Source organism: Rhamphochromis sp. 'chilingali', assembly GCF_963969265.1.
Source record: "Rhamphochromis sp. 'chilingali' genome assembly, chromosome: 15".
NCBI classification, from domain to species: Eukaryota; Metazoa; Chordata; class Actinopteri; order Cichliformes; family Cichlidae; genus Rhamphochromis; species Rhamphochromis sp. 'chilingali'.
In genome coordinates, this window is record NC_137942.1 from 3383104 (window position 1) to 3409934 (window position 26831).

Here is a 26831-nt window from a genome sequence, read left to right on the forward strand (position 1 = left end):
CGATAAGGTTACATCACAGTTATAGATACAACGTCCGGACGGGGACACCGTGTATGATATGAACTAAAGTGCCGAGGAGGCTTCTGTTCATTTTTTTAACAGTTTGTCCACCCTCATGGTCATTGCTGAAAGAAATCTATGTGGATTTCTAAAGACCTTATAACAATATCCTGGAGCTATTTAAACATTAGAGTTATTAAAATGAATATGTCTATTAGGATCTTTTCCTCCCTTGAGTCTCCTGCTATCTGACGAGTATATATACTCTCATTCTCCTCTTTATTTTCTTGGTGTCAGATCAATCATGCACCATCCCAACTCAAGGTGAAACCCATCAAAGTGTCATTCCCCCATTGTCAGTGATTCACAAGAAACTCCGACACACAGACGGGCAGGCAGACAAACAGAAAGACAACATCAACAAGCGAGTTAGGGGGAAAACAAACAGCCGTGAGGCCTGGAGAGATTAATCTGCTTTACTGCAGTTCCTCAAGAGGAAAACTGGGGAACTTCTCTGAGAACACAACTCGCTGCCATAAAGCCAGCCCATAAACATCATGCAGAAAAGATTAGGTCGCTTCAATCACTGAGATAAGATAAGTTGGTGAAACTTTGCCCAGAAGTTACTGGGTTGACAAACCTCATGAGGTGGCTTTCCTTTTGTAAATCAGATTTTCGCTGATCCACAGAGTCGGCGCCTACGTTCACCATGCTGTGGACCGCGAGTCTCTGCGTCCTCTGGGCCTCATCGGTCCTCGGAGCGCCGGTAAACAACGAGAGACAGAAGGTGCTGCTGATCTCATTCGATGGTTTCCGGTGGGATTACGACCGCGACGTGGACACGCCGAACCTCGACCAAATGGCCGAGGACGGCGTCAAAGCCCTGTATGTCACCCCTCCGTACCTCACCATCACCAGTCCGACACACTTCACCCTCTTGACAGGTAAAGAGTTTCATTTTCTACAGCAGCGCTTCTACTTGGCAGGGGATCTGCATATCATGACAGAGTAGTAACTGCTCTGAGTTTACTTTGCAAGTATTGAAAAAGCCACAGGAAAAAGGAATTAGTTGTAATTGAATGTCCCAGGGTCCAACGGCTTTTATAGCTGAGTAAGATGATTATGCTTGGATGACTGAGGGAAGAATTCTCTGCTCCTTTTTTTTAATTTTGTATTCTGACTCTCGAATCATCAGCGCCTGCTAAAAGAAATTTAACTTCCTTGAAATTAAATTCCTCTAATCTCCGAAGTTGGTCGTAAGACCTTGTCCAAAAGCATCATGCCACTCAGCCCGTTAAGTTGATAGAATTTTTAATGTGAATGTGTCACGCTATGAATAATGAGAGCAAGCCGACTGACAGTGATTCTCTTCTGCAGGCCGCTACATCGAGAATCACGGGGTAATCCACAACATGTTTTTCAACACAACCACCGGAGAGAAGAAGTCTTACTATCAGAGTCAGTTTGTGAATCAGTGGTGGGACAATGGCACTCTGCCTATCTGGATCACAGCACAGAGACAGGTCTGCGCAGCACAATTTCCATCTCATCACTGTGAGAGACTGTTTTGCTGTTTACAGAAATAGAAACCATTTCTCTTGACAAAACACCTCTGAAGGCTCGCTGAATGATTTCAGGAAGATCACCGCAGTTAGACTGCAAATAATTCTGCAGGCGTAGATGTTAACGGCATGCAAATGACAGCTGCTCTAAGTTTGCTTCAAAGGTTAAGCTGTAGGTTTAAGAAAATTAATCAAAATCCGGCTATTACTGATGTGCTTTCCTAGCGTGTTGACCCACAGTATGAACAGATGTAGCTTTCACATACTTGTCAGCGTGTCAAGTGCATATGTCATGTTTATGTTAATGCGGCCTTGTTTTTTTCTAACCTTCCAGGGCCTAAAAGCTGGCTCTCTTCACTTTCCTGGCACAGCTTCCAGTTACCAGGGACAGTTTGCTAAGCCGAGGGAAGTGGAGCCGCAGCTTTACAACTACAAGAACGAGACCGCTTGGCGAGAAAACACAGATAAAGTGATGAGCTGGTTCAGAGACAAGAACGTGGACTTTGTTTCCTTCTACTTTGGCGAGCCTGACGGTGCAGGCCACAGATACGGTCCGGACTCGAATGAACGTAGAGAGATGGTGAAACAAGTGGACCGAACAGTGGGCTATATTCGGCAATCAGCTGAGCGACACGGGCTGACTCACCGCCTTAACATCATCATCACGTCAGACCACGGCATGTCCACCGTGTATCGTAATGGTCTGGTGGAGGAAATCACCCTGTCAAAGATCCCAGGCTTTTCATTCGGGGACCTGTCCTTCCACTTGGTGGACTACGGACCTTCCGGGATGCTGTCGCCCAAGCCAGGCAGGCTGGAGGCGGTGTACAATGCCTTAAAAGGGGCTCATCCACATCTCCACGTGTACAAGAAGGAGGACGTGCCAGAGCACCTTCGCTTTACTAAAAACGATCGCATCCTCCCCATCATTTTATGGGCCGACCCTGGATACGTAATCAACGGGGTACGTTGACGGATGCTCAATTGTGTTTTTCACACTCTCACCTGACAAGCTGTCAGACAAGATCTTCAGCAGCAATCATACGTGCCAAATCTAACATTTACTCATGCCAGGGCATCACATAGTGCCATTTTTTTCAGCAGCTGCTGTGTGGTACAACTGTACGCAGCAATATTTCCCTCAGAGAGATAACAAGCTCGAAAGTCCACAAGTTGGAGAAGTGGAGGGTAAAGTTATAGGTTTATCAGCCAGGAGATGATAGTTTTGATTGTGTTTAGACCTTAGTCTTTTGCACTTTGATGGTTAGCTTCAGAGACTGTGAACATCCCCCGAGTCAAAGGTATGAGGATCAGAGCTGAGGTTAAAATGAGCAGTTTGGTTAACATTAACCCTTTGTACAGAATTACTGCATGTTTCGGTCACCAAACAGAAAAAAATGCAATGCCTAAATATATGAGAAATAATTTGTTTAACATGGGGCTAAAGCAAAACTGAACCCTAACCCTAGATAGGTCGCTGGTGACCTCGGGGATGTCAAGACGTTAAAACCACTTGCTCAGAGTCAAGAAATCATCAAGGTTGGCGTTACAGCATGCTGCTTTACAACAGTAAGCATGCATATTAATAAAAGCAAACACAACCAAACTAGAACGAATAAACTCCTACTTATTTATCTAAGCATGAGAAGCAATGGCCTTTAGAAAGCTGCAACAATATGGTCATTTCATAGGATTCCAGTGACTCCAGAAAGTTTACAACCACAAAAAGTGTGGTAGCAATTCTAGCTAGTTTTATAGTTTTACAGCAGCCTGTAGGTTTAAATTATGAAATGTGATTATGAACGTGTGTTTCAGCTATTTTACAGAGTAACGTGAAAGTAATCTAACGAGTAGGATAATGAATTACTGTCTCCTTGGAGGACTTAAGTAACGTCCTTACTTTTAAGAAAAATGTATATATGTAATAATTACTTTTGAGTAATGACCCCCACAGCGGTCACAACAAAAAGGGGGAAGTTTCTCCAACAGCACAAAATTAATTTGCACAAAATGTCTTTGCTATAACTGCTACGCTATCAAAGCAAAGCTAATGAGACGCAATTAAAATCGATAAATGATATCGATAACGGAATCTGAATCGATAAAGTCTTACCAGTTCTTCTTCCTTTCATTCACCCTCAACATAGAGAGCTGACATTTGTTCTCATGCAACATAATAAACTGCAAAGTGCAGCTTCGGCAAACATTCGCACTTCTTGTTGTAACTTATTAACAACCAGGCAATTTATGTGATTATGACCTACGTAGGTGGTCATAAGGATTCTAAATGACAAGCACTTCTATAGCGATAAAGAGCCAGATTAATTATCTGTACATGCCATCTGGGCTTTTTTCTACAAATTTCCTCATTTCTTGACTACAGAAATAATTAAATTACTTAAATTCTGCTCATTGAAAATACTTAAACTGGGCTCTTTTCAGCCAGACGCAAGGAGTTAAATTCTAATCTTAGTACATTACAATTTTAATCAAGTGCATTTGCACGTCCTCAGGATAATCCAGGCCTTGCTGATGACATGCAGTACGCTCTCAAATGCTTCATGAAGCTATTCATGCCTCAAAATTCAAAATTAGCATTTTCATTTGGCTCTACACTCACTCAGTCACTCTGCTGTGCAGCAACTTTGCAAGCAAATGTGTCCATCAGTACTGAGAACCATTAAATCACAACTTAATTTAAAAGAGGAAATTTTAAAATTCTGGAATGTCCTAAAAACCCTGAAAAAAGAGGAAAATAGATTTTTTCTTTTAATCCAGTGACAAAATGTGTTAAATCCCAGGTCTGTATGTTGGGACTGGAAATTTGGCTCTTCGTTCCCTCCATTTTTTTTATATACTCATTTTAGTTTGATCTAAGAGAAGGAAAAAAATGTCGAGATGGTTACATAACACAGAGACAACTGTGTATTCTGAATTCTGGAAATGTGTTGGAAAACTACTATATATAACATTTAATTATGAAACCATTTTAAATCTTTAAAGTATTTCATGAAAATGAACATTTTCGAGTTGGATTAACGGTCTCATTTAGGCATTATCACTGGCTGGCAGCAGTCACAAAGGGTGAAAGGGCTTTCATTGCACAATGTAGACAATCCGCTTTGGCTTGGTCAATACCTCCCTCTGCTGACTGACTGAGAGTAGACCAAGATGTGGACGTCTGTTGAGGTTTTATTTTATTTGACTACCTTTTGAAAGTTAGATTCTAATTGAATCTATCAAACTGGGTCAAGAGAGTTATGTTATCCATCCTGTCCTTGCAGTATTTCCCAGTTCAATTCAACAAGGGAGAGCATGGCTATGACAACCAAGCGATGGACATGAAGCCTTTCTTCAGGGCAGTGGGTCCAGCGTTTCACAAAAACCTAAAGGTGGGGCCCTTTGAGACAGTGAACATCTACCCCTTGATGTGTCACATCCTGGGCATCGAGCCAGAGGTCAATGACGGCCATCTCGACGCTACCAAACACATGCTGGTTACTAGCACTGCTGCTCGAGGTGAGTTTATATCAGACTAATGAGTCTCTCCCCGTGGCACTGAAAGTGTGTCGCTCCAACACCTGCTCCTTCATTACTGGGCCGATCATCCATCATTTCTGACTTTAGTTGTGTCCAAATCAGATGTAGGGTTGCTATAGGTTACAACTACAAATTACATCTGGTGTTCTCGAGGCGAGGTTGGAAACATTTTTTTCCTCCAATGAAGTCTAAAGAGCTCATATATGAAAGTAAAGAAAAGTAGAAAAGTTCACAAAAATCATCTAATCTTCATAAAAACAGCAGAAATGGGCACCTTACTACTGCTTTTGTGCTTTTCAGTCATTTGATATCTTCAGCCCAAGACCCAATGGTTACTGATAAATACTAAAACATTAATACAGGTTACAAATGTATCCTTTGATTTGGCTCTCAAAACAGAAGGAAAGAATTAACTGGTTAATTTGTTGATTTAATACACATTTGGTGTTTTATTGAGCATCTGACTGGAAAAATGGTAAATGTGGGAGTGAGTCAGCATACACTACATAGTAATAAATGAATATGTCAGCCAGAACAACTCACTGATGACTCATTGATGTGTTAAGTCAAAGTGAATCTCAAACATGTATCATCTCGCTGATGTAACAAGGCGAAGAAATGCTTATATCAAAACCAGATATTATTTAGTTAGTACAACCCACCTCTGATCTAAATAATAATAATAATTCTTCAATTATTCACATGTTGGTGTGTCTACTATCTGGTATCATCAAACTAAGGTAAGATACTAAATGTTATCGATATGATCACATATTTTTTTCAGTGGTCGCAAACACTAAAAGCTGATTGGCTCGCTTACTTTGACGTGTGATGTAATAATGAAGTCATCAGGTCAGGATGCACTCTGTGCCATTTCTTTTATTCAATTTTTATTATTGTTCTTTCTATTAAAAATTAGGTTAATATTAAAAATAAATAACAATATTACTTGTTTGACATAATAGGATTTTTCCCACCACTTGGGCCGACCCAAAACTTGTCAGACTGTCTATGAAAACTCAGACATTTTTATAAAAATAAACCTCAGACCTGTTAAAACTTGGCCTACATTTCAACAACTTGTATATGTAACTTTATATTTACAATAATGGATTGAGCAGGACGACACTGTTGTTCCCTGACAAACACTTTCTTCAGTCCTTACCACTGCAGTCCCCTCCCCCTTTAGCCACACCCCTAGACTGGTCACCACACAGATAACTGTTATGCTGGACAGCCATTAATATGCACCGATCTCTTCTTAGACACCTTTGCCTGCTGGCTTTTATGAAATATATAACAGAGCCATATTTAACTCTCACATTTGTAAAGCACAAAGTCATCACTGAACTAGCAAGAAAACAAGACACAGTCAGACAAATCACGCTAGCAAGACATGCAGATATAAACACAAATACGAAAGTTATAATATGTGGTTAACATAACAGTATACTGTCAATTTACCCCAAACAATGATCCTTTCTTAATTCTACCCAAGTACTTCTGTTGCTCAAACTGTTATAGAACAAATCTAAGGATATTGGCCCACACCGTTTTTCACACCATGTGATGAGGCACATAATCAATAGTGGGTCAATGACCCTCCATAAGAGACAGCTCCCACTAGGGCTTAAATACCTGGGTCTCTTCAGCATATGGTCTTATGACCGAAGAAGAAACTTAAAGAAGTCCAGGCGCTTTCTTTTCCAAGCTCCATGACCGGGTCGTCTTTGAGCTCTGAAAGCAAATAAAAATCGATACAATTAAATAACACTAACATTTTTTTTATGTCAGTACAGAAATATTAAAGCAAAAGGCTTCATAAAAAATTTAATCTTCAATGTGTGAATTTTTTGTTTTTCTTTCTTCTTTCAGCTGAAAGTAGTTCACACAGGAAGTACATGAAAAACGCCTTCACTGGACTGGCTGCGGTAGCTGGATTTCTTGTCATAGTGTTTGCAGCAGCAGTGGTCCAACGACTACTCAAGCAGAAACGCAAGACAAAGAGGTAATGACTTATTCATTCAAAACTGTTATACATCCAAGACAAATAAAAATCTATATGGTAAATGGCCTGTATTTGTTTAGCGCTTTACTAGTCCCTAAGGACCCCAAAGCGCTTTACATCCAGTCATCCACCCATTCACACACACATTCACACACTGGTGATGGCAGCTATATTGTAGCCACAGCCGCCCTGGGGCGCACTGACAGAGGCAAGGCTGCCGGACACTGGCGCCACCGGGCCCTCTGACCACCACCAGTAAGCAACGGGTGAAGTGTCTTGCCCAACGACAGAACGACCGAGACTGTCGGAGCCAAGTAAAATTTCTTTACTTTGTGTTTCAGATCAGGAAGTTTGAGAGATCTTCCGGAAAACGAAGACGCACATCAAACTCCATTTTGAACATCACAATAATGAAGAGAGATTTAAAAGCAGCTCCCTGTGGACGGACCCTCTGCATGATTCTCTTTCATGGCAAATTGCATTAGAACCCAAAGAGCAGAGTGTAAATTATTATTTAAGCTATTTTCAAATAATACAAAGTGACAAGAGAAGGATCAGAACAAGTTTAACTGGAGATGCCCTGGTTTATGCATGAATGAAGAACATTTAGGTCTTTTTCAACTCTGCTGTAATTAAATGGGAATAAACATCCATAAGCAGTGCTGTGTTGGGACACTGGAATATAAACATCTGAGACCATTACCGTAACGTTATATTACTTTTATGTACTAAATAAACATAAAAGCCATAAAGCAAAACGAGGTGTTGGGGTGAGGCTGTGAGCAATTAAATTAAGATAAAAGGTGCTGAGAACAAAGTAGCGATCATCATATTAAGGCCATCGCGTCTCTACTTTCATTTAAAGAAGTGAATACACGTCTACGGTGGCTGCCAAGTGACATATTTTGAGGAACTACATACTCATCAGTTGCCGCCTCTCCTCGGATAAAAATGTCAAGTTAAACGCGGGTGCTCAACACTTCCGGTTGTAACTTTCAACATAAATGTAAACCCTCTGGGTTTTTTATATTGTCTATATATCAAAAGTTCAAATATATATTTTGACTTGTACGCCAGAACCGTTTAGTTCTCATTAGCTGAGTCCTCATTTTTTTTCTTTTTAGCATAACATTTAAGACTTGTATGGAACTTATTTAAATACAATACTTTAATCAACATGCTGCCCTTTAAACTTGTACTACGTGAACTGGTTATTTAACTGGTTTACTTGCTTGAGTTTGTTTTTTGCGTAAAGCATGTTAAAATAAATCTTGTGCATAAAATTAACGGAATAAACTATTCTATTATGAAATCAATTTTTGAGTGCATTTTATTTTTTATTAGTCCTTTATTTATCCAGGTAAAAAAAAAAAATCTCATTTCCAAGAGAGACCTGACATCAAATATTATATATTCTGACTGTATAAGTTTTTAATTGTTTTTTTCTTGATATTTTTGCATTCATGTTAAGCGCAGTTTGTGTCGTTATATAAGCCTAGATGCTTTAAAAAATTTCTTGCGGGATAACAAATTAAAATTAGCCCTCTGGCTGAATTTTGGCACTCGGGCGTTCTTTTATTTTGAAGGCGGGCCCTTGAGCATCCGGTTTGGTCCCAGCGTAATTCCGCCGTGCGGGCGCCGCGCTGTTCTTTTGATAAAGGATTCTTATGCAAGGGCGAAGGCAGACATGGAGGAACTGAGCGCCGTGGGAGAGCAGGTTTTTGATGCGGAATGCATCTTAAACAAACGAATGAGAAAGGTCAGCGCTGTGAAACCGCTGTGTTAGATTTTATCCACGTATTTTTCTCCTATTTTACAAACGGTCTGTTTCTCTTTTGGGGGTTTTCTTTCAGGGAAAGTTGGAGTTTCTCGTCAAGTGGAGGGGATGGTCATCCAAGTAAGTACAAGTGGTGCTGCTCCGGCCGAAACAATGAAAACAACAACAGCGTGTCGCTTGTTGCTTTTAGCTAAACCCAAACTTTTATTTTTTATTTTTAAAAAAATAAATAAAAGCACAAGAATCCAAATTTTAACAGCAGTAAAATGAAACTCCGTTATTTCCACCTGAGGGTTTTACACAATACACATTTGCTTCCTTTTGTTCGATATTTACGTTTTGGAAGTTATCGGATAGCCAAAGAAAACACTTTAGGGCTAATTCAGCTTTTCATACATCAACTTATTCATTTTAGTTATGACGTTTGGCTGATTTTATTCATCGTTTTTAAGTTTTATCTTTTTTTTGTCTTTGACTCGGACTGGGACATCCGAAATTCACGATGGTTACTTGATATTTATTTAAATGTATATATATAAGTATTTCTCTGTGCTGTTCCACTCGAAGTGTGTGTTATACGTGCATGTTTGTGCCTGTAAATCTCCACTACGCCTTCATTTCTTGTCACTTGCCCTCTGTTCACTTCACATTGTTGCTGTAATCCACCATCAATGCACACTGTTGCCTGCCAGCTCCATGGCTTTCTGTTAGAACCACATCCTTTGTGTGTGTGTGTGTGTGTGTGTGTGTGTGTGTGTGTGTGTGTGTGTGTGTGTGTGTGCAACGAAAGGGTGGGGGTTGATTATTTCACTGGTGACTGCAGATCAGAATGGGCCATTCACCAGCTCCTGATAAAGCGAGTGGTCATTGAAAAGGCCTGTTTTCAGTTTGTTTCTGCACTTAGCCCATTTAGTTATTTTCTCCTCAATTTATGCTCACTATCAAATTATTAGTCACTGAATGGGGCCACTGATGCAGCCACACTCAGGAATCAAGCTAACGGACGCTCAAACTTAAGTTTCAGATATAAGATTGAAAAACAAACAAGAAGTGAATTCAATAACTCGGCAGTGCAACAGCCAGCCTTTGACATCGTGTGCAGGCACCACCAACAAAGCTCTGCAAAACAAAGTTATTTGTGTTGATGGAAAAAAAGAAAAAGAAAATCTTCATTCTGTATTTTTACAACGTCCCACTCATGTTGGTAACCTCCGTGACCCAAAGTAATGCGCTTACTTCCTTCCTCAACAAACACAACTGTGCTTGTTGAGGAAACAAAGGAAGTGTAAAAAACTGATTCGGTGTAGTACCTAAAGTCAGCAGTTTGATTGATGCCTCACGTATGGTGTGATGTATAGAATCGATCAGATTTTTAACTTTTACCCTTATGGATTACATATCTGTCATCCACTCAGTCCTTATTACTGTTTAATAAACCGTTTTTGTAGCTGTTTAAATCATTCTCAAACCACGAGTGCAGGGACAGACGGGTCTTCACTCTACATATTAAGATATTGTTTACTAATTAGTGTTTTATGACTTTGTGGTTACACGGGTCTGTTTGTCTCTATAAAGCCAAGCTGTCACTAGCTGTAGTGTTGTTTTAATCTCCCGAGTATTAGATTTCTGTTCTCGTCCTTTTTCGAGCTCACCTGAGACGTCTTTAAATAAAGTGAGGGACTGCCTGTGCTCAGTTTATGGCTGCTAGAACAACAGAGCCCTGTGTTGCTCAATGAATGGACTCTGTTGAAAAGTCATTTTCTAAATCTGGAAGCACTCCTCAAACTGTGGAGTACCTTTAGTTTTTGATTTGGATTAACACTAAAATGTGTGTTAATGTTTCGCCATGTCTGCTCACTTCAGACACAACAGCTGGGAGCCCCAAGAAAATATCCTCGACCCGAGACTGCTGGCTGCATTCAACAAGAAGTAAGTGTCTACGTTAAGATGTACCGCACTTTAAAGTTTGCTGTGCTACGCGATGCTGTAGTTGTTGCAGTCGTAACTCTGTTGGCATTTAAAACACACAACATTAATATGAAATATGTTTAATAATTATGACTCCTTGTTTCATGTTTGCTGATGTATTACAGAGAGCAGGAAAAGGAGCTTCTGCTGCGTAAAAGAGGGAAGAGGCCCAGAGGACGGCCTCGGAAAATCCTTGTAAGTTTGATTCAAAAGATGATTTTTTTTTGCAGGATTTAGTCCCAAACAGAGTATCTAACATTCCCTTCTTATTAAAAACATAGGAAAATATGCCTGAAGCTCCAAAGTCGAGCAGCTCCTCGTCTGGCTCGTCGTCATCCTCGTCCGATTCCTCGTCTTCGTGCTCCTCTTCCTCGTCGTCCTCGGATGATGACGACGATGACGACGGCGGCCAAGTTAAACAAGTCAGCCCAAGCGTGAGAACGAGAGAGCTGAATCCTGTCCCTCAGAAGAAGGCGCAGATAGTCATGGCGAAACAGGAGCCTCCCAAGAAACGGAGTAGGAAACCTCTGCCCTCCGAAGTGAAGGAGTTCCAGCAGAACAAGGGCCCGCGCAAGACTGCCAAAGATACGGATATTCCAGGAGCAATCAAGAAGCCGGTTCACCCGGCCAGCTTTACCTTCATGGGTTTCCACCGGGGCTCGGCCAGGGATACGGTGGGTGGTCCGAACAGAAGCTCCCTCGCCCAGGTCGGTGCTGTTAAAAACTCCTTGAGCTCCGTGGGATCTGGCAGGCCGTCGATCCAGCCTTCCTCTCTTCCGCTGAACAAGTCCAGCCAAAGCAGAAATGTCACCGAGAGTAAACTTCCCGTCTCCGGTATGAGCAGCGGGACAAGCCTGGATTTAAAAGCAGCTCCTAGTAAATCAAAAGGCGTAGCAGCGCTGAATCTGAATACATCCAAACACCCCATTCAAGGAACCACTCAGCATACACTAAGCTCCCCTAATGGACAAAAGAAACCGGCCCCTGTGACGACAGCGCAGCGGATACCCGGTGCTAAAACGGCGGCGTCCTTGCCATCTAATGTCTCCTCCAATCAGGGCCTTCAGCCCCTCAACCTGCAGAACAAACTGGTGCAAAGCAGTGATGCTCCTGGAAACGGCACGGCACCAGTGTCAGGCCCCAGAAATGCTGCAAACCCAGCACGGAAACCTGTGACACAAAATCAAGAGTGTAAACCCCCAAAGAGTCCCGCGACCCCCGGAAGACTGCAGGCCAGAAAAACACAGCCCGGCACAGACAAGGTCAGAGAGGTCAATGACATCCAGGCCTCCAGAGTCCAAGGAAGGCTGGAGAGGAGTGGCGTGCATAAATCCCCCACAGAGGCCCAGAGCCAGCAGGACAGGTCGGCCTCCAAAGACGGCAAAAAAGCCAAAATGAACGAGATGAGCACGGGAGAGGAGGAGAGCAGCTCCGACTCGGACCAGGATTCTTCCTACGCCGGACAGGTCGCGGTCCAGAGCCAGGACTGGAAGCCTACGCGAAGCCTGATCGAACACGTGTTCGTAACGGATGTTACAGCTAATCTGGTTACCGTCACGGTCAAGGAGTCGCCGACCAGCGTGGGCTTCTTCAGCATTCGCAACTGTTGAGTTGACTGCAAACTGAGTGGATTCAAGTTCTGAGAAAACTGAAGAAACACTCCAGGGAGTGAGTGAATGAATGAATGAATGAATGAGTGGGTCAATTTGTTCTTTATCTTTTTGTAGTCAACGATAGACTGTGGTATTAAAAAAATCATTTATTGATAGTAATTATTTATTTGTTCGTGTAAAAAAAACAAAAATCAAACCTGATAAAACCTTTTCATCAAAATCACATTTAGCTTTGAGCTAAAATAGCAACGCTCCCCCACGGGCAGCTGAATCGGTGCAAAACATTAGCGCTCACACATTTATCCACATTGATCTTGTGTGTGTGTTTCTGTTTGAGGTATCCTCTGCTTTGTTATATAACAGCAGATAGAAGGAATGTCTTTATGAAGAAATTATGAAAGGCAGGTGTGAGCAGGAGGTTTAGCTTCTTTTATGGATAGCTCATTTAGGTTTGAATAATCTCTTAATGTTGTGAATCCATGTCGTTCGATAGCTCAGCCAGTTTAAATCTTAGCGTTGAGTCGATAGGGTTTATTTTTGTAACATTTCTGAAATTAGCTACCTCTCGTTTGTTCATTTCTTTGGGGAAAAAAATCCCTCCAGGGTATATCATCATTGTGTTTATATATATTTTTATATAGGTCTCAATGTATTGGACTTTGATGCTGTTTAATCTTGTGTTAGTACCAGCAACAGCTTCATTTCTGTGTACTAAAAAAAGAAAACACCACATCTGAACTGACTGTGCGCACCATTATCACCTCAAAGAGAAGCTTCATTCCACAATGTAGCCGGTTTATCAGCGCAGTTTTCCAAATGGGCTGAAGCATGCACAGTCAGATACAGTATCTCCGTTTCCCCTCCGACGCTCAGATAAGACTCGGCCCCGGCTGAGGTTCGCTCTTCTTCCTTTGCACCGCTTCCACGAGATATTCACCAGCAACTTGCGTCTTCTGTGACTGGAAATTTTGGAGGAAAGTGCTCTTGTTGCAAAGATCGCGGGCCGTGGGCGTGAGGACTCGAGCCTTTCAGACACACCGGAAAAGGTCAGGCATGGACAGCTTAACGACAGATGACCGCAAAACAGCAGGTTTTATCAAGCGTGTACTGGTGATTCAAAACCGGTGCCTAGTACTGAAAGGGCTTTTTTTTTCTTTTTCGTTTTTTCCTGTTACTTGCAGCTGTGGTCTTCTCATTTCACCCCTCGTGCATGGGTTCAGGAGCTGCAGGCTCGGCCTCCCGGAGGGAGAGGAAAAAAAAAGGGTCTGTCTGATGTAACGGAAAAGAAACCGCAACAGTGTGCGCTACTTTCTGCTCCCTCGAGAGGAGTTCAGCAACAAAGCACTTCGTCTGAACTCCTGTGTCTAATCCTGCTCTGCAGACTGTGCCTTTCTTTCTCTCAGACTAAACACAAAGGCATTACCCCAAAGATAGCTAGAATTTCAGGTTGTTCAATAAAGGAGTTCTCCTGAGCATCCACTGGAGACTACACCGTTTCTGTTTCCTCGTCTGTATTCTTGTGAAACTGGAAGGGAAAAGAAAAGCCCTGCTGGATGACCTGTTACAAATGTAAAGAGAAAAAATATTTGTGGCCTAATTGGAACCATACGAGTGGTGTAGGTGCAGTTTACAGAAGTAGACTGCACTCAGCATCACCTTTTGTTGCATGTGTAATAGGTACATTTGTGGGTTTAGGGTCTTCTTCATGTGGCTGCAGCACACTGTATACAATGTAAAGCAATGCACCACAGACTGTGTGTGATATCTGGTGTCATCAGCACCGTGTGATAGACTACGGGGTAATGCAAGGTGTTAATATGACTTCTTATGTTTTTATATTTACTTGTTTTATTGATAAAGGAACTTTTCATATACATGTTGCTTTTTTTTAGATTACTAACCGTCTCCATTGAATGTTTTCCTTACTATTTATTTCAAATTAAAAGCCTTTTGGGGATAGCACAGTGTCATCAATCTTTGTATTGTACCAGTTGTCAGAGTGACTAATAAAAAGGTACAACTCTTCAGTCTGGCTCGGGGTTTTCTTTAATTTATCGGAGAAGTCGAGACATTTCGTGGCGTTGGCCGCTTTGCTTTATATTTATATAAATTTAACATTGCAGTTTCAGACAAATCCCAACATTAGAATTAATAATACTGCTATTTTGCTACCATTTTCTTGTCTTCTTGCCATGCAACCAAAGTGAAATCCTCAGGTTAATGTTAGAGGACTTATTAGGTGTTGCCCTAAATTAAAAATTCAGTGAAAGAAGCCAGAAAAAGAAACAATTCTATGCATTTTAAGTTTTCTATCACTTTCTCTTGGTGCTGAGGAGACATTCAGAGTTTATAACAATTTTTAAAAAAAGCACATGTGAGTCTGCAAATCTCCACTGCAGGAGCCCAACACAAGTCCCGTGCACAACTATTATAACGACCACTAGATGGTGCTGTTGCATTTGAAGGTGCATGCACCTGAGAGTTCATCAATGTCTTAATTAGCAATAATTGTAACGTGTTTGTTGGTTTAGACGCTTACACTTGAATACAGTTACCTTAATACATCCAAAGTAAAATCTTTATAAAGTTAATCATAAAATCAGAAATGACATTCTCTTTAAAAATCAGGCCCCCGGTGAAAGTATTCTGGCAACACAGACTTTTATTTTGTTCTTATCTATGACTGCACTAACTAATTTCACGTGCTTGCCAAGAGAAATAAAGCCCGATTTCTGTTTCCACGGCAACTTCATCTGATGACGTGGATAACATACTGTACGTACTCTTGATAAGACCGTGTGTTCACTTTACTTTCCGTAATTCAGTCGCAGACGCTCACGTCCATGGGATTGTGTCAGGTCTGTGTTGGCATCGAGGACGCGTGTTGCTTGGCCGTCCACAAATCTTTTGCATCTCTAACCCACAAACCTGTGACAGGCAACAGTCGAGCTCTAGACCAAAGACCCATCGGAGAGTCCGTAACCTCTGAACACACAGTTTGTGTATTGTTGCCATGAACGTTTGATTTAAATATGGGTTAACAGATTTGATGACCTTGTTTTTCCTCACCTCTCCTTGACTGCACTCGGTTGTCCATTGGTTTGGACCCAGCAAGAGCCAAACCAGTCCAGACCCGCTGGACTCCTTTTATAGTCAGGTTCCTGGGGGAAAGTGCCATGAGTGGTATGAAGGAGAGGGGGAGATTTGGGAGATGTCTGGATGTTATGTTGATTTTAAGCTGTTTTAAATCAGCTTGGCTCGTCTTACAGCAATTATCCTACATAGGATCAGGATATAAGAACAGGGTAAGCACTGCTATGAGTTAATTTAGTACATAATGGTTATTTCTTGCAGTGGGAGGAGCTACTACCTTTATGGGCGGGTGTTGCAGCCCCTCTGTGTCAGGTAATGGAAGGGAGCGAGCTACAGTAGCCGTCCTGGCACAGACCCAACTGAAACAGGGCATAGCCCAGTACAGAGATGTTTGTTATTAAATTTAGGATGGAGATTCCGATTTTATATGTATACACTACGATCCTGGCTAAACTGACCCGTACTGTAAACACGCTGCGCTAATCCACTACTATAAAGGAAGGGGAAATAAAAAGAAGGTTGGACTGTTGAATTTTTTTAGAGGCCCCCTTTATTTCTGACTTCAGCCGTCTGTTACAGTGCCTCCTTTGACGTTTCTTTTCAGCCAAGTACCCCCTGAAAGGCAGAACAAAAATGTCTGCAAAGCTCAGTACAATCCAGCGCTGCTGGATGGTTTAACTCCCATTTCAGCTGTTTAAAATCATCTCTAAATTTATTGCAACCCATTTTTTCCCTCATGCAGTGATGCATCAATGACATCATAGTCTTTCTGATAAGATGTACTAAAGAATTAAAGGAGTAACCAGCCTCTGGGATCAGTCTCCTTTGCAGAGAGTCCCTTTTCATTATTTTTTCTTTTAAATCAAACTTCTGTTTATTTCACCCATGAGCTTTAAACTGGCTTCTTGCATAAACTCCACCAAGCAATTGCACTGAAAGCAACGTGTGCTTTACTAAACTTCAGGAATTACTTGTGACTAACTCTTAAATTTACCCAAACTGAATGTAGCGGGATTAGCACAATCGTATACTTTGATCTAAAACGTACACTCTCGTTAACACGAACGTAATCAGCCAATCACGTGGCACCATCTGAGTAAGGAACAGGAAACTGAGGATATGATTCACGCGGTGTCACCAAACTTACACAATGAACGATTGGATAAATGTTGCCTGGCTGCTTCCTGCGGGACAACATCCCGCCACAAAGCTCAGATCGTCCAAACTGGCTCCTCGACGGGCTCCACAGTCACCAGATCCAGTCCAGTTGAGCACCTTTGGGACGTAGTGGGACGGGAGACTCACGCGCCATCATGACCAAAATCTCGAGGAACGGCTCCAACACCTTGTTCGGTGTACGCCATGAAGAATTAAGGCCCAACCCAGTATTAACGAGACGTACCAGTGAGCGCGCTTTTAATCACAATTAATCGTGACCGACTTTCAACCTTTTTTCCTGTGTAAAAAACGAATGTGGCGGATGAGCGTAACGGTATATTCTCAACTAAAATGTGAAATCTAAGTGTTCGACGGGGTAAAATGTAATTATATCCAATTACAGTAAATGAGTAACTCTGCAGTAAAATATGTTGTGACGTGGTATAAGAAGCTCACTTTAAAGCACTGCTATTGTTCTGCTGAGGAGACTAAATGAAGAGGAAAGTCTGCAGCACCTTTCAACACACAGACGCCCCTCTCCCTCTTTCACCACCCCTGTATTTACACGCTCTTAAAAACACTGTCACACAGCCTGACTAACTGACAGAAGTTATCATTACACAAAGCGCTCTATTCCATAATTTATAGAGATCCCCGTCCCAGTCATGTGGAATTCTCCCAAAATAAATTCAAGTAAACACTTATGCGACAAAGAGGCACTCACAGTGGCCTGGTATGCATAAACAGTGTGAACAGTGTGACAGTGTAATCCCCACCCCACGCCCCCAACTCAACACGCACGCGTGCGCTCACACAGACTCGCACACCAAACAGCCCAGCCCCGCAGTGACTTCAGGCAGGGTTTGGAAGCGAGCCTGAGCCCTCGCCTCGCCCCCGGCACCGATGTACCTACTCCGATCCACGACGGCCCTCGCCCACCCCACACCTGACTCCTGGCAAAATAAGCCAGACTCTAATCCGTCTTCCATCACAATAACACACACACACACACCCCAAACCCAGTTGTTTTGAAGAGTGTTCAGCAAGTTCATCTCCAGGGATGTTTTGTGTTCTTCTTCCTCAGGACGTCTTATTGTTTTAGCAACACAAGAGGCTGTAAATCAATCAGCTTCTCTTCTTAACCCCGGCCTCTGTTTAAAAGATAGAAATGAGCTTTTTCCATGATGCACTGTTGAAAGTTTTTATAAAGTCAATACAAAGAATGCAGGAAAAAAAAAAAAAACTACTGGGATCCTACGGGTTTTTATTTTACTCACCTTTGCTCACCTTGGTGGCAGAAAAGATTTGACTTCATTTTGAGGGCAATAAAATCTAAATAAATTAATAGAATGAGAAATAAAAAACATCTATATGCAGATGTGACACTTATAAAATCTTATTTCTTAAAGGATGACTCCATACTGGCCTTAAACCAAGAATTTCTGCTTCATCGCTGCATTCAGGCCATTATTGGGATTGATACTTAATTTTCTGTTTGTATTTGTTTTTAGGCTCCTCTCTTCCTTGAGGATTTCAGCCAAACGTGGTTGGTTGGGTTTAAAATGCCTCGGATGGTTGCTATTCGATTTCAAAGGGAATGTTTAGAAACCCGATCCAACCCTCCAGCGAGCATACCTACACCCAAGTCTCCTTCGCCCCTCATTCTAAATCACTCCACTGGAGCAGTGTAAACAAACTTCAGTTTGCTCTCTGATATTGAGAGGTTAAGACAAGCGGCAATCCTCCACTATGACAACACAGCCTCAGACAGACGATGTCATTTGTCTTACCTCACTCTTCATCCATCACCACGCCGGAGTCGACATGTCTGACAGTCCCACTCTCGCTTTTCTCGTTGGCACATGCCTCCACATCTGTCACATTTTCCTCCCAGCTTACTTTTATTACGCCAGATGAACTCCACCTCCTCGCCTCCGAATTCACGGACACCTGAAGGGCAAGCAGGCGGAGAGGATTCCTATTGATTAGTCATGGTATCTGATGTCATCCTGGCTCTGTAAACACTTTTAAAACTGAACCTCGGCTACCTGTAAAAATGTGAGAAAGTAATGTCGAGCCATGTTAAAGCATTAAAAAAAAGCAGCAAATCTAAAATTAAATGCATTAATTGATTTTTTTAAAAAGGGAATTTAAGATAAATCTACTGGGTTAGAAAGTCAGTTGGGAAATCTGGCTTTTAAAATGTTCTGCTTCTTGATGCTTAAATGCTTCGGGAGGTCAAAGGGAAACATTTTTCCAAAGACAACACGTATTGTATGCAGCCCAGCAGACTCCAGCAACGTTAACGTAAAGCAGCAACCGAGTCCACCTCTGTGCTTCGTCACCAGGGAGGGATGAAGATAAAAAGTCCTAAACATGAGCCCTGAGGCACACCCAGGGATGTATCATACTCCCGATACAAGGAAACTCACAGGTTATATGCTTTTTTCTTTTTATTTAATCCATTTTGTTAAGATTTTGTGGACTGGGATTAAGTTCTGACACGAGATCAACTTTAACTTTCTGAATAAACCCAATAACAGTAGAATAGAAACCAGACTGAGAGCTATATTCACCTTAGACATGAAGAATATGTGCCTGGTTCATCACTGCGAAAGAAACCTTTAATATCACACACTTATTGGTTTCATTTTTAAAACTAAAAATATTTATTTATGCAAACAGGTTGCACAGTTTCAGTGTCTGTGACTGCTCATCCAAACCTGGATACTCTGGACTGTCCATCACCTTGAGAACAAGAAGCCAAATATCAATAACATAAAGTAACTCAGCAACTGTTAACGTACCAATATGTATAATATAAACTTAGACTATAACTTTCCCAACATTTCATTTCTGACTGATTATTGAGGACAAACATTATTGCGATAAACAGAAAATGAAAATGAAAAAGTAGCAACAACGAACGAGTCAAATTCATCTAGAACTTTTCTTTTTATCGTGCGCTCTTCATCTCATGGAGATGAATAACCACAACTGTGCAAAAGTACAGAACAAGAACAAGCACGCATTTATCCCCGTGTGCGTCTCATTGACATGATAAGCCACGGCATGTTTCATTTTCCAAAATCAAACCTGTTATCAAAACGCGATTAAGTTGACATTTATCTTTTCTGCAAAGCTCCACCTTACAGCCTTCAACTGCTACGAGCTTAGCTGACGATTCCTGGTCTCAAATCAATTTACGTGCGTCATGCATGCAGCCATAAAGTTATAACACAATTTGGTAAAGCATTATTAAAAAGTAACTGAGAATAAAGGAGGCAGGATGATGAAGAGGAAGAGGCGTTTATGTACCCAAGCGGTTTTTGACATATAAGCCTGTTCTCCTCCCAGAGAGCGGTTTCTTTAACACCCACGGGGCAAGAATAAGGAGGAAATCTCCCTCCGCTGTGAAACTGGGGTAACTAAGTCAAACTGTATCAACCAGACATAAGAGGCCAGCGGGAAGTTTGCCCTTCTGATCTTTCTTTAATCTGCTCTCGGGAAGACACAACTACTTTCATTACTGCCGTCAAAGGCTCCCCTCCTCAACTTTAAGCTTCACATCCTAATCTGATTGAGAGGGAGAGGTAATATTGACCGTTTCACAGGGCAAAGCCGAGTAAATATTTGAGAGCGCTGTTATGATACAGCACAGTGGAAATTAGTCTCAGATATTGAGTTTAACCAAATAATTTAGAACAAAACTCGCCAAGGAGCAGCTCGTTACCGGCCGATTTCAGTGGCAGTTTATCGTCGACTCGTTAGAGGAAAACAAAGCTCAAAAGTTGTTTTTTTTAAGAGTTTCACAAAGTCTGCATTTTGGTTTTAAGTCCTTTTGGCTGAGCGGCATCAGGAGAGGAGCACTGATACCAGCAGTGGGCTGTGAACAAGGCCCGGTGCCGGCGGACCTGCGTGCAACACGACAACTCTATCGGTGAATTTCACAGGTCATTACTCTGGCTCCAGCCCTCGCTGCCTCCAGTGGCTCTGGAGACGGCCAGGTTTTTCTCAGAGACAACAGCTTACTGGGCTTTGTGCTAGCTAAACAAGCGTGTCTGTCTCACAGCAGTAGATTAATGTCTAGATAGAGGGGTTTGCTCCTCAAGGGAGACCTGTAGAGGAGCCATCCATCAACCTTTGGAAACCATTACACAATAACAAAATAACAAAATCTGAGAGCGGCGCTCATTGACTGAGCCCTGTCCTCTGGGGCTACAGTGGGAGACGCTGGCAGAGGAAGAGTTTCCAGAAAACCAGAGTGAGCATAACGAGCAGAGATTAATAAATTTACAGATTTACCCATAAACCCTCAACCAATCAGGGAAAAGACAGGTTCCGTTTTATTATTACATATGAACAAATCCTTTTGATTGATTCCACATGGAGAAGCTGGAATTACTTTTAAAAAAGTGCAGAGCAAGAGCTCAAATTTCCAGCAGGCCGACTTCTCGCTAATCGATTAATCCATGCAGCTTCACAGCCGTGGCGTCTCCTGGCTTTGTGGCATGCAATGGACCCTGAGCAGCATTTCCATTGAGTGGCACTTGCGAGGAGCGCTTGCGTGCGGTAAACACACAAACCCTCGGCCCTCCACATGAATGACAGCAAACAACGCGGGCGCTCTGGCTGTGCCCCGCCCTGCTACCCCCACCCCAACCCTAACCCCCGAGGATGAAGGGGGGTCACGCAAACACAGCATCTGACTGACTCTTAATTTGTTTAAAGCAGCCCATTCAAACAGGAACCCCAACAGAGAGAAAATCTCATTTCCAAGGTCTGTCGCCACGGCTCGAGCTGTGTTGTTTAGGAAGGAGATCGGGACGCCGCTGACGACTCAGCTGACTTCCAGCTTCACAGAGGCGCCAGGTTGTAATTAACACTTTGCAGATTACGTTTACAGGACCAACACGGTCTGCCCGAGTTTTATTACTGCCGGGATTGTACTCGTGCCCTCCGGGTATACAAAACTCTCTCTGTTTGACGCTGTCGTGTCCTGCGTGAGAACCTTTGACAGGTGTTGATTGTAGGAAGAGCCAGCTGGGTGTTCACTGTTCCTGGAGATAATGAGAATCCCCTCTTTGCATCGGCCAGGTTTTCCAGCTACGACTGGCTGCAGCCTGACAATATTCATCTATTTCCATCCCTCTATCTGTAGCTTTCATCCATTTATTCGAGCTCATGCTGCTGGTTTAACAGTCTTATTAGAGGAGCAGTGAAACTAATCCATTTCTTGGCAGCAGGCGGCAGACAGCTGGGCATTGAGGAGTCGCACAAAGTGGCTGATATAATTGCGGTGTAATCATTTTCATGCAGCTCCTCGGTTCCTTCTTAGGCGGCAAGTGGCGCTTCAGGTTAACACGCTAAGGTAATAAAACGGCCATTAAGAGAGCCAATGGGCTCAGAGTGTGAGGGCCGAGTCATCAAACATGTCATTTAGGTCACGTTTGTGAGAAGGACCCGTCTTCACAGACACACACATAATTTAAAAACTGGGAAGTGTTAAGAACGCATCAATCATTCCTCACATAAAGTCTCCAGCGTTAGTCTTAAGAGCTCACCATCTGCTAATATTAGTCCTTGTTAGCATGCTGTGCACTCATGCTTTTTAATCTCGAGCCATAGCAGAGACAAACTGCACTCCGGATCCATCGACTTGCACTTTCATTGCAGCTGTGGGAAACATCTGCACACATCTGTACCACCAGATGGCACATATCCTCTGAAATACCTTTCAGAGCAGCTTCACACTGTCTGTCACGTCAAACAAATGTGGACCTCAATCGAAGAACGCGCTTCAAACACGAAATCGCCAACCTGCAGTGAATTGTGGCGAAAACTTACTGAGAGAGTTAATTATGGAGCTGAAATACAGAGAGGTGTCGGCCTCGGAAAGTAGCCTGGCTTTCCCATTTATCTCCTCAAACCAAACTCGTGTGTCTTAAACACTTCACACTGAATTAGGCTGAAGTGGAAACCCACTCTCCAGACTTGCAGCACTTCTTTCCACTCCGTGGCTCGGTGATAAATCTTAAATCTTCCATTCTATGCCGCCTACTGCCCATGCTGCTGTCTTTCATAAGCTCTCTTCTTCCCTTACTCTCCCTCTCTCCATTTGGACAACAGCAGCACCCTTTACCCACAAAATATGCAGGGGAGAGACCTGATGACTGAGGCCAAATAGTATGCAAACAAAGGTACCTCACGCTGGCAACGGTTCAAGAACGATACTGTATCATCTTCACTTTACAACGTATTAAAGTGAGTAAGAGGATGTAAATTATGGGGTGAGAGTCGTGAGAAAAAGTTTTGATACCCGAGTTTATCCAAAGACCAACTGAAAAACTATAAAATGATTCAGCTGTGAAGAATCAAAATAACAATTTGGTCATGTCCGTGCACTGTACACCAAACAAAATCGCACTCCTTTCTATCCCGTTTGAACTCCTTTCTACTGCTGTCACTGGACGTGCACAGGACAGTCCCCCCTGGAAGGGTTTGTTGTGTTTGGTTAGTGTGTTTCAGCACATTTTATTGCACTGTAAATGAGGGCAGGCATGTTTGGTTTCCTGTGTTTGTCAATGCTTTTTCTAAGTTGCATTAATGATGTTTTGTCTTTCTCTTGAGGTGCCCATCTGCTGCTACAGTCTTTCCTGTAGCTGAACAAAAGGCTGACAGCAGAGCTGGTTAGAGTTCACAGACCTAACAAGTGGACCAAACCATCTGCTGTGAAAGCATGGGGGTTTAGGACTGAGCACTGAGTTTACTTACTCTCCGTGTCCCTTTGTCTTCTCTCTCATTTGTTGGTTGGTTTGTTTCTGACCTGGGTCTTGGTTTGTGAAGCAGCGCTCCAAGTTGCTGACCTTTTTAATGAGCCCGTTTAGTTCTTAAAATAGCTTATTTGCATTGCTGCCTATTTGTTGTCATATTTTGGGTAAAATAGACCCCGTTTTCTCAACAGTACACCTGCGCCCGTTGCTTAATCCTGCATGTAGGAGGAGCACCAATCTCCCGAGTCAAAGTCCAGATGATGCTTCTTCCAACACTGGATATTATATTTGAATCCATGTTGTTACAGAACTAACTGGCAATCTCCTGTCGCTGGAGTACGAGGACATGTTGCGTTTTCTCCCAAATTAGCAGGTTACAGCATGTTTGTTCATTTGTCCACGAGCAGAAATGCAAAAATGACAATTTGTGGTTATAGGAGGAGTTGCTCGCTGGAAGTATTTCAACAAAACAAAAACTTAAAATGCCTTTCAAACTAAATTTATGTACCGTGATGAGATACTTGTCAGTGAGGTTTTCCGTATGATTAAGTGCCATGCACACCATGTGTATATTTACCAGCTGACACATTTGCTAAAATATCTGAGCTCACGCCTCAAGTCATCATGCCCATGAAATGTTGAGTATTTATGTGACATGCCTGTGCAGCACCTTGACAGAATGCAATCATATCAGAAACCCACAGGCGTGCTATTGGCGGTGCTCCATCATGAGGATGGAGACGCCACGGTTGGCTCGGTCTCAGTCTCTGGTGCTGGAGGGCTTTCGCTCCCAATAACCTTTAATGCTGAACTTCAGGTTCTGTTGATTATGTAATGAACTGAAACAGAAGTAAATCTGTAGGTTCTGTGGAGGTTTATGTTCCACCATTTGATAAAATCGTAATATCTGCAAACTCAAGTTTTTATTCTTCTTTTATCTTCTTCTCTTTTTCGAGAAAATACAAGTTATTTGCAGTTTATTTAACCGGGAGGTTGCCACACTGAGTACTCGCTTATACCCACAGGGAAACACCACAACTGCTACTCCAGTCTCAGCAGCTAAGCCAAAGTTTAGAAAAGACTTTCACAAACTTCATTTCCTCGCACAACATGCATCCCGGCAGAGCGGCACTCCTGGCAGACCTTTGCACAATCTGCTTGTATCTGTTTCTGCCAGCACACAGACTGTTTACCTGCAGTGACGCTTCACAATATCCCTCAAACCGAGCATTGCAAATTCCCGTATAACTGAGCCGAACATCTTTGAACACTCGGTGTGTCCATGCAGAGTTCAACACCTACTGAAAAGAGAGAAAAGCCACACAATCCAGATCGCTGGATTGCTACACTTCGACCCAAATCCCCAAAGCACACATCACGGTTGCAGTGCCCGCATGGCTGCCAAGATCCTGAAGTACTGTGGAAAGTCCTGAACCAAAACCTCTGACCAAGGATAAACACATAAAGACGCGATTCCAGTTACAAAACAAATACAACAAGACTGGAAGCTTTCAGCTTTATTCTCATTATTCAATCTTTGGTGGCTTTTTAAAGAATTCTTTATAATGAACTCATAATAATATCTGACCTTCCAAAAGTCTATAATATACAACACTCTGTTTCTTTCTTACTACCATTGTTTTCAGGATTTTTGCCTTGACTCTCACCAATGAAAAACAGTTGGTGGTTTAATTAGTGTATAGAATATTATCTGTATCACACAGCCAAGTCGTACTACTCAGCAACTCCAATTAGTCCAGGTGAGACCAAGTAGACACAAATCAGCTACAACTTCCTGCGTCAGGACACCCAAACAAAACAGCAACACTGAATAAGCTATATTTTTTTGCGCCACGGACCGGTTTAATGTCAGACAATATTTTCACAGACCGGCCTTTAAGGCGTCGCGGATAAATACAACAAATTAAAATGACACAACCAAGACAAAAACTGTGGTATTTTGTAAATATAATAATAAACGCAAATTCACTGTGTAATTATGTAACTTTATTAGCAGCGTCCTCCTGAAATGTGCCAACAACATTGAGAGTAACATCCTCCTCTCTACCCCTTGATGCTCTCTGGTCGCTATGGTAAAGCACACAACTACAACACGGGAAAAGACCCAGGGAAACCGAGTTAATGATAAAAACCCTGAAGACCATGACTTTCACACTCAAGCCCCAACTCTCGCGGCCCGGTACCAAACGACTCACGGACCGGTACCGGTCCATGGCCTGGGGGTTGGGGACCGCTGCTATAGAAAACAAAAAATCAGCCATTATAAAAAGTTATGAAGAAGAAAACTACCCAGTAAGGCTAAAAACAACAGGCATGTTTATTTCGCCATTATAATGTAGCAGTCTATGGGGAAGAAATTGTTTTTGGAGCCAGCCTCAAGTGGCCACAAGAGGAACTGCAACTTTTGGCACTCTGCATTAACTCTGTTTTTCAGTCTTAGATGTTGGGTTTAATTCAAACACTGCACTTTAAAAAAAAAAGTTGTGTATTTATATATTTACTAGGGTTGCAACAATACACAAAATTCACGGTTCGGTTCGATACTTTGGTGTCACGGTTCGATATTTTTTCGATACAAAAAAAATGTTCATGCCTTTTTAATTTGTCATTTATTAAAATTATAAATATATATTTTAACTCAAAAGTACAGTTTTTAAATTTCCGTGTTGCTGAAACAACAAAGGGATAAAATAATAAATCTATCTGATGGAGAAATCACTCATCTTTGGAAAAGAGAGTTTATTACAGAGAAATGTCTCTTTCCAAAATAAAAGCTATACTATGCGCTTCTTCTGGGCTATATTCTCAGCAGCATATTAAACATATCAGGTCCCCATAAGGAGAATCCTGTGCTAACGGCTGTCTAAATGACTCGGGTAAAGTTTGTAGCATGCGTGCTTGTTGTTTTTGTCTGCTTCCACTTGTCTTTGCACTAGGATGATGTCGGCGTAAATGTGCAGTCATATTCGTTGTGTTCCCACTAGTGCTTTCAGGTTAATCTTGTTGAAATGACGTTAACGCCACAACACGGCAAATCTCCGTTAACGAGCTACCCCTGATCGCCCCGTGCGTGGGGCTGGACGGCGTCAACACGTTAACAAGCTAACTGCGCTAACACACTAGCTCCCACCCATGTAATTGAGCATTGCCTGGCACATCCAACATACTGTTTTACTTTAGTCCATGACTCGCTTACCTTCAGGGTCATACGTCACATGAAAACCAAAATAGTTCCAAACACCAGATCTGAATGAGGGTGGGGGAGGTTCAACTTGTCATGTTGCAACCAGAGCTTAGCTTCTGTCTCGCTAGCTTGCC

At 42.3% G+C, this 26831-nt stretch overlaps 2 protein-coding genes and 1 long non-coding RNA gene across 3 annotated transcripts; 2 read left to right on the forward strand and 1 right to left on the reverse strand.

Annotated features, from left to right (window-relative positions):
- Positions 1–709: 709 nt before the first annotated feature.
- On the forward strand, positions 710–7654 carry LOC308411639 (ectonucleotide pyrophosphatase/phosphodiesterase family member 7-like; the record flags this gene model as incomplete). Its single annotated transcript, XM_080905607.1, has 6 exons — positions 710–944; positions 1378–1523; positions 1897–2526; positions 4847–5081; positions 6978–7110; positions 7452–7654. 6 exons carry the CDS (start codon positions 710–712, stop codon positions 7507–7509), a joined length of 1437 nt encoding a protein of 478 aa, XP_080761733.1. The 3' UTR covers positions 7510–7654.
- Positions 6505–26831, reverse strand: LOC308411640. The gene is made up of 3 exons (XR_013974428.1): positions 26710–26831; positions 18510–18669; positions 6505–6839 (listed from the first exon to the last, which is right to left on the reverse strand). It is a non-coding gene; the product is annotated as an uncharacterized lncRNA (long non-coding RNA).
- On the forward strand, positions 8780–14495 carry cbx2 (chromobox homolog 2 (Drosophila Pc class)). Its single transcript, XM_080906118.1, has 5 exons — positions 8780–8869; positions 8964–9007; positions 10751–10816; positions 10981–11050; positions 11137–14495. The coding sequence occupies exons 1-5, from the start codon at positions 8798–8800 to the stop codon at positions 12463–12465; spliced, it is 1581 nt and encodes a 526-aa protein (XP_080762244.1). The 5' UTR covers positions 8780–8797; the 3' UTR covers positions 12466–14495.

Bases quoted from the DNA above. Each gene is read 5' to 3' on its own strand.
- cbx2 (XM_080906118.1), top strand. From the start codon at position 8,798: ATGGAGGAACTGAGCGCCGTGGGAGAGCAGGTTTTTGATGCGGAATGC. The intron at 9,008-10,750 runs GTAAGTACAAGT...TGCTCACTTCAG, and splicing joins TGGAGGGGATGGTCATCCAA to ACACAACAGCTGGGAGCCCC. The intron at 10,817-10,980 runs GTAAGTGTCTAC...GATGTATTACAG, and splicing joins CTGGCTGCATTCAACAAGAA to AGAGCAGGAAAAGGAGCTTC.